Source organism: Procambarus clarkii, chromosome 59 (assembly GCF_040958095.1).
Source record: "Procambarus clarkii isolate CNS0578487 chromosome 59, FALCON_Pclarkii_2.0, whole genome shotgun sequence".
NCBI classification, from domain to species: Eukaryota; Metazoa; Arthropoda; class Malacostraca; order Decapoda; family Cambaridae; genus Procambarus; species Procambarus clarkii.
Genome location: NC_091208.1, coordinates 8487372 through 8495505, shown reverse-complemented (window position 1 = coordinate 8495505; position 8134 = coordinate 8487372). Strand labels below are relative to the sequence as shown.

Here is an 8134-nt window from a genome sequence, read left to right as displayed (position 1 = left end):
CTCCCTGTATCTAATTTCTGCCTGGACATACGGCAGACTCCGTATTATAAAAGTGTTCCTGGTTAAGTGGGCATTCTGGAGATACCCAACATGCCAGGTCACTATCCAGGGTTAACAGAAATAGGACCTTGTGCACAAGATCGGTGCACTGTGCACTGCCATGAGCCATTCAAGTCAGCTGTCGGAGAACCTTGAGAGACACTCTCTCACAACACCCCCCAACAAAGATCGAACCCACATAGTGGTGCTCGTTCAGACCTCACACCGCTGACAGCACGTGCACAGTGCTGAGTGCACGTGGCGCGGCTGGGTCTAGCAGACCCCGTTTTCTATACTGCTAGGCGAGGCGGGTCCTTGTCTAGACTATTTTCTTCTGGTAAGTGAGGAATTTCTTCAATCACCGGGTCACATGTGGCTATCTTGTCAGGTCTTGAGCAGGCACTGTGGTCCGACGTAGCTCCAGGTCTGGGTCGGCTGAACGCCTCGAAACCCTGAGTGGCGCTAGTCTGTCCACTGCCTCTCTCCACCTGTGTCATGCCTGAAACATCAGAGACACACTGGGAACCAGTGTCCGGTGATTCGCGTTGCATTTCCTCGCTCATGTCTCCCTCGTTCGACGTCTCGTTAATCACCCCTGACCTACTCAACCAGTCAGCACCTTCTGAGAGCAGTGGGTGGTCGATCGGCCCTGTCGATGTCGAGGACCGTGGTCCTCTCCTGTTCTTACATCTTACATGCTTCTTCGGCTTTGTTGATACATCTACAGGAGGGTCCTCGTAGCGTTTGAGCATGTTGACGTGGTACTTCTTCCTGGCACCATCGACGTCAAGCACATAGTTTAACGAGTGCGAGCACTCCACTACCGTGAAAGGGCCCTTCCACTGCAGCAAGAGCTTGTTCCTGCTGGTGGGAAGTAACAAAAGTACCTTGTCACCTACACTGAACTTGCGTTCTTTTGCTTTTTTGTCGTATGCTTGCTTCTGGTACTCCTTTGCTTTTGCTAGCTGTTCTCGGGCCAGCTGACAGGTGTTCTCCAGCCGTTCCCGCAGATCGATGAAGTACTCGTACGTCGTCTTGGTTTCAGGGGTACAGTCATCGCCTTCCCACAGGTTCCTCAGTACCTGCAGAGGGCCTTTAACTGTGCGACTGTACAAAAGCTCGAAGGGTGAGAACCCTGTGCTAGCCTGTGGCACCTCCCTGTAGGCAAACAACAAAGGGTTGATATACCTGGGCCACTCCCGAGGCTGTTCGATGCACATTCTTTTCAACATCTTCTTGAGAGTGCCATTGAAGCGTTCTACCAAACCGTTTCCCATAGCATGGTAAGGCGTGGTGAGTGATGCTCTCGCTGTGAGCAGACGTCTGACTTGGTCCATCATCTCGCTGGTAAACTGTGTCCCTCGGTCGCTATGGATCCACTCAGGTATACTAAGGCGACTGAAAAACCTACCAAGGCTTCCGCTACCGTTGACGTCTCGATGTTCTTCAGGGCAGCTGCTTCTGGGTACCTTGTTGCGTGATCGACCACGGTCAGGATGTACTTACTGCCGTCCGTTGCACTCGGTATGATCGGACCAACCAGATCAATGCTGACCAGCTTGAATGGCTGATCAATGATGGGGAAGGGCCGAAGCTTCCCAGCGCACCACTCGATCAGTGGTGCGCTGACAGGTGTCACACGATCACACGAGCGAGTGTACCGCTATATTTCCCCAGTAATTCCTGGCCAGTAGAACATAGCTTGTATCCGTGCACTGGTTTTTGTGTGACCCATATGACCTCCCATCAAAGCTTCATGCCCTAAACGGAACACAGCCAGTCTATGCTCCTGTGGAACAACGAGTTGGTCCCAAGTTGGTCTCATCTATCCATATCTCAACTATGGTATTTGTGCTTGGGGCTCTACTACTCAAAATCATTTACGTCCTCTAATTACTCAACACAAAGCTGCTATTAGGACAATATCCAACTCTGGCCCCAGACATCACTCGGTACCCCTACTCAAATCTCTGAATATGTTAGACATTAAGTCACTGCACATTATCTCATGTGTATTATACATATATAAAACGCTAAACTGTAATGCCAATCCTGACCTCAAAAGCTTCATAGAAGGTTGTAACAGAACCCATGAGCACCACACCAGAAATAAATACAGTTTTGATATTCCTAGAGTACGACTTAATCAAAATAGAAATGCTCTACAAATCAAGGGACCCAGATTGTGGAATGACCTTCCCAACCATGTTAAAGACTGTACCTCTCTCAACCAGTTTAAGATAAAAACGAAGCTATACCTAATAAATTCCCTGTAACCTACCTTACCCCTCTATTGTCAACCAATGTCTGTTTTTTTTTAAAGAGCGCTGTTTGTCGACATAATTGTATTTGTGCTGCTTTTTCAGCTATGTTTTCATTCCATGTTTTCATTTTACTCTTTATGCTCAATTAGTAGTAAGCTTTAGTCATTTAAGTTTTTCATGCCCGAAACGCTTTGCGTAATAGTGGCTTTAGGCATTGTATGTACTAGCTCTATCTATAAATCTATCACTCTTTGTAAAATCTCTTGTATGTATGTACCTTACCTAAATAAACATTTGATTTGAAGTGTCGTGGGGCGTCTCAACTCTGCTCACGAGTTTCCCATTATGGTGCAAGTACCAGTACTTGCGTTCCTGGTGTTGGAAAACCCTTTTCTCCTCAGCATACCTACGTATCTGGGCTAGTGTTGGGTCGCTCCCTTGGGCATCAATAAACTCCTTTGCAGACACTCCCTGAATGTCTCGTAATTTCAAAGGTTTTTCTGAGCGAGTCAGCTTGTTGTTCTGTGACCTCGTAGTGACAGCTGCCACGAGCGAGTTACCTGTTAATGGAGTTGCTGTCGCTTCAACCAGAGGTTTTGCTTCTTTCACTCCCTTATGCTTCAGCTGGGTGAGGGGTGTGGTCACTCCCTGTGACGTCATCCCCGGGCGAATCGCCCTTGGCATCAGCTGACTGCAGACGGCCACACACACAGCTGAGGCAACAGCGTGCTCACGCTCCCCCGTTTTCTTCGAGGGCGGACTCAATCAGAGATTCCTGGAACATTTCCCCAAAAAAGTCCATATATAGCACGTTCCTGTTGAACGGCGCGGATTTTACCTTTGATGTAAGGTGTGTCGACCCACACATACACCTCCACCATCTCTTTAGTATAGCCATTTGGGAATTTGACATAGATATGTCTACCTGTCTCAGATCCTGGCTGTACAAGGCTCTTTCTTACCATGTGAGTAGTGGCGCCTTTGTCACGGAAGATTTTCGCCGATTTTCCGTTAACATTTCCGTCAACTACCTCAAGGGTCCAAGCTAGTGGATCCTTTCCGACGTTGGGATGTTTCTTACCACTTGAGCTCACACCTGCTATGTAACCTGATTTCGGTTTTACCTTGCAATCAGTTGCACGGTGACCTGGCTTACCACAGGTGTAGCACCTGTGCACATGCTTGTTGGAGGAGTTTCCCTGCTCCCCCGACACACCAGTCTTAGGCTTAGCTTCTTCGCCAATACCTGTAGCATGATGCTTCTCGTGCGGCTTCACCCCTTTCACCTGTCTCCTGGCCCCAGCCTACAGATCAGCTTGCTTGGCCATAGACAGATTTGACACAATTTCCTGCTCCTTGAGCTTGACACGCAGAGACGATTCGCATGCTTCTAAGAATTGTTCATGAATCATCTGTTGATAGAACTCCATGCTCCCAGGAGCAGTCTCCATGAGTTCACAGTAACGGTTTAGACTCGATTCTAACCGCTGTAACATTAACACATATGTCTCTCCTTTTTGCAATTGAGCCCTACGGAAATTCTCTAGCATCCGGTCTGCAGTAATGCCAAAACCGTTCAGCAGCGCTGTTGTTAATGCCTCGTAATCTCCGCGCTGGTGCGGACCCAGACTGTGGTAGATGGTTAGTGCCCTACTCTTTAACAATGCACTAAGAGTGAGTGCCCACTTTGATCTTTCCCACCTGCAATCAGCGGCGTGACCTTCGAAACGCTTGATGTATGCATCCATCGAGTCGTCCCTTTCATCAAAGTTAGTTTAGGTAGTTTGACAGTCTTACCTTGTTCAACGTTAGTCTCTGTTGAACGACCACTTGTCTGGTCATCCTGCCTTGCTTGCAACTGCATGCGAGCTATGCGTTCAGTACTTTCTCGGTTTTGCTGATCAATCCAGCGTTTGTTTTCTCTCTCTTGCTGATCAGTCCAGAGTTCGCTTTCTCTGTCCTGCTGATCAGTCCAGAGTTTCATAGCTTGCTCTGCTACTTTATTCCCTTCGAATCCCAACTCCCTAACTTAGTCGCGGTATTCCTCTAAGGTAAATAAATGCGAGCCTGTAATACCTACTCTTTGAGATGGTGTTGTCCAGAAGGACCTTTTGGGCTGAGATTCTTTCCCATAGAATCCCCCCAACGGAGTATTTAAAGGGCTAGATTCCCTCGTGACTCCGTTTTCTTCCGCAGCGCGCGTGATTCTAGTGCCATCATTCTCGGTGACGTCACCCACAGGGGTCTCTACCTCCAAGTTGTCTCTCACTGGGGTCTCTCCCACTGTGTTATCTCTCACCGGGGTCTCACCCCCGATAGCCTCATCCAGTGTGATGAGACTCGTGCACGCCACCTCAGTACTACCCTGCATGTGTGCTTGTAGCATCACCTCTTCCACGGCCCTCATTTTTTTTTTTTTTTTGAGATATATACAAGAGTTGTTACATTCTTGTACAGCCACTAGTACGCGTCGCGTTTCGGGCAGGTCCCTGGAATACGATCCCCGCCGCGAAGAATCGTTGTTACAACCAAGTACACATTTTACTGTTGAGTTAAACAGAGGCTACAGCTAAGGATTTGCGCCCAGTAAATCCTCCCCGGCCAGGATACGAACCCATGACTAAGCGCTCGCGGAACGCCAGGCGAGTGTCTTACCACTACACCACGGAGACTATATATGTGCTCATGTGCTGCTCCACTCGTTCCTTACACTCTTGCTCAGTAAGAGTGTCGTAGTCGTCAGGTCTACGAGCGGTCAAGGCCAGGTGAAGATGCAGGTAGCGCTGTTTGTACTCTACACACTCAGACATACTGGTGGTGTGTGTGTACCTAACAGGGTGTTAAACATCCTCTGAATACTGCTCGTCACTTTTGAATTTTCAGGGAAAATTTAAGTGCAAAATTTTACTGTACAACCTAGCTCATAGGATCCAACTAAGCCAATCACGTTGGGCGCCAGATGTGGGGCTTTTCTTTTTTGCTTTCACGACTGCAGTGCGTACGTCGCCAATGTACATGTGGTAGACGCTTCACGAAGGTGTCGGAATTAGCAGAATAAAAAATACGAGAGCAACCGTACAGGGCCTGGGAGCAAGGTCGAGTTAGAGTCCTTGAGGGTCTCTTCTCAGACTAGTCTCACCTGGTCCTGCTCCACGTTGATCGTTGGAATCTCCTCAATGATTTAACACTTTAAGGGACTCCTAGGGTCCTCATCACATTTATAGTTTAGTGACTTATAGGCAACTCGGTGTTGAAGACACTTAGAGCTGAAGGCTTCAGTATTTGATTGGCAGTATTCAGAAGTGGTTCAACGGAAACACCGCATAAAGCTTAACAGTAGTTTATTTACTAACTTAACCACTAATACACAGGGTGCTTGATTTACTTTAGATTGGCGTCAGCAAAGCTATGGTTATATTAGCGAGACTCTTGACGTCTGGCTAAATGACTCGTATCCACTCGTGGAGAAACACCTAACTTAACACAGTTGACAGCCAATCATTAACACGGTAGCCTAACTGCCGGTATGCAAAGGGATCACAAGAGTTCCAACCAGATACTCGGTAATGATGATATGCAATAAACACAACTACACTGTCAATGGGGCAGGCAATAACATGCACAATAATAATGTCACACAATAACTAAATGTGTGGTGTATGTGAAGCTCACATTCACAGACTAGTGAAATGCAGTGATACCACACAGATAAACACGCATTCACCGTCGATTCACCTATGACCTGTGACAGGTATAAGAAGGTGAGAACTGTGGTTGATCCCTCAGATCAACACAGACACAATAAAACATTGACAAGATCTTGTACTTACAGATAGGGTACCTTTCCTTACTCACTCACTCACTCAGGCACATTTACACAAGCACTCATAGGTGGCCTGACAGCTGGTTTCGCTCGTAGACACAGAGGGTACTTGCAGTAGGGCGTGCTGTATGCTTAACACACAGACACACGCACACAGGGTCCGTAGGGTCCGCGAATAACATCAATTATCTCGAGACATTGAAGGGTCACCGAGACAAGAAACATAGTTTTTTGTCACAGAAGTGTACGCAAACGCAGTGATCAAGTGTATAGTGAGCTCCTACAGTGGTAGAGCAATTAAGAAACAAAAATAAGGCCGAGTGGCAAGATCAGTGTGTACCGTTGGGTCAGCTAGCCACCCAGCCTAGCAGGACCTACGTTTTGTTTGCTGAGTAATGTGTTGTGAAGGATTGTAGCATACTTAGTGATTGATCCCCTGAAGTGTGTGCACCATTTAGGATCGTATGCTAAGTGCACATAGTGGTGACGACCAGTGAGGAAGATAGGAACGAATGTTACCAGGAGCACGTGGAGACAACATTGATACCAGAGAGAGGAGAGGGCAAGCGACCAACCCCGTCATAAGGACATCTCTTCAAACTCACCTAGGCGTGCTTGCTCGGGGTGAGCTGACAGTAGGTACCCCTCTCTAGGTCATCAATAAGGTGTACAGAGTGACTTAAAATACCTAATTTAAAGTAGGTCTCAATATCTCAAATATACAACTCCGTGGCTCACTTGGGTGGGGCTTGACACATGATACCCTGGTGACCGCTCTCCATCCTCACCCCTCACCTTCCCACGCCTTACACTGCCCAAGCCCTTGCGGGTCCTTGTTGGTGTCAATCATGGACTCAACGTGAGACTTGCTAAAATGTTTTATGTATCATTTATACGCTCTGTGATTGACTACAATGCTCTACATCTCACACTGTATACTGACAAAGAGCTGAAATCTCTTGAAACCTTGCAAAATGAAGTTATGCGTCTCATCCTTGGGGCTCCAAAGTCCACGAGAATAGTTAATATGAGAGCAGAGTTAAAATTACCTACCATAAGTGAGAGAATTTTGTCTATTAGCACAGTTTTCGGCGTGAAGGCATTGAGTAGATCTAGACAACACATGAAGTTTCAAGCTAAACTTTCTAATATGCTGCACTCACCTGAGGTCTATAGAAGAAGAACGAAATCTGATTATGTATATTGGTTCTACAAGGTAGCCAACTCCATCAAAATATTAAATATGTACCCAACTCAACTAATGATTAATCAGCCAACTACTCCATGGGATAACTGGGATCTATCAGTTGATTTTGTAAATGCGCCCAAGAAAGATAGTGTGCGCACCACATTATTAAAACAGTTAACACTGAAAAGCATCACTGAAAGTACTCAGAGTATGGGTAACGATGTTTATCAGTGCTATACCGACGGCTCTGTAGAAGAAGGTGGACGATGTACCGGATGTGCATGTAACATATTTGAACAATCTTCTCTCGTACATACAGCAATGAAGCGCGTCAATGACTGGGCAAGTACAACTCAAACCGAACTTGCAGGCATATACCTTGCCACTGAATTTTTAAAAGACAAAGGCAGTGGACTTATATACTGTGACTCGCAGAGTGCACTCCTGGCACTGAATGCACATAGTAGTGACACCCAGAAAATAGTCAGTGATATTCGAATGAATGTTTTAGCTGCTAAAGAAAACAGATTTGAGATTAAATTCCTATGGATACCATCACATGTTGGCATCTCAAGGCATGACACTGTTGATATGCTTGCTAAGACAGCCTGCAGAAAACCAGTGGTAGAAATTGATATGGGTGTTTCATTAGCAGTGACAAAGAGAATACTTAAACAAATATCTAATGAAAATCTCACTGACCTAACAAATTCACAAAGACCTGAAACATTAAAACATTTTGACCTGAAACATCAAAACATTTAATGCTAAACATTAGCATTAAATATTATGATAGATATCGTGAGGAGACATTCACAT

The 8134-nt window shown here is 46.3% G+C and overlaps 1 protein-coding gene across 1 annotated transcript; it reads right to left on the bottom strand.

The window, feature by feature from the left end:
- Positions 1-329: 329 nt before the first annotated feature.
- On the bottom strand, positions 330-1379 carry LOC138353702 (uncharacterized). The gene has a single exon (XM_069307085.1). It carries the CDS (start codon positions 1377-1379, stop codon positions 330-332), a length of 1050 nt encoding a protein of 349 aa, XP_069163186.1.
- Between the last annotated feature and the right edge of the window lie 6755 nt (positions 1380-8134).

Excerpts from the sequence above, each read along its gene's own strand:
- LOC138353702 (XM_069307085.1), bottom strand. The coding sequence starts at position 1,379 with ATGATGGACCAAGTCAGACGTCTGCTCACAGCGAGAGCATCACTCACC.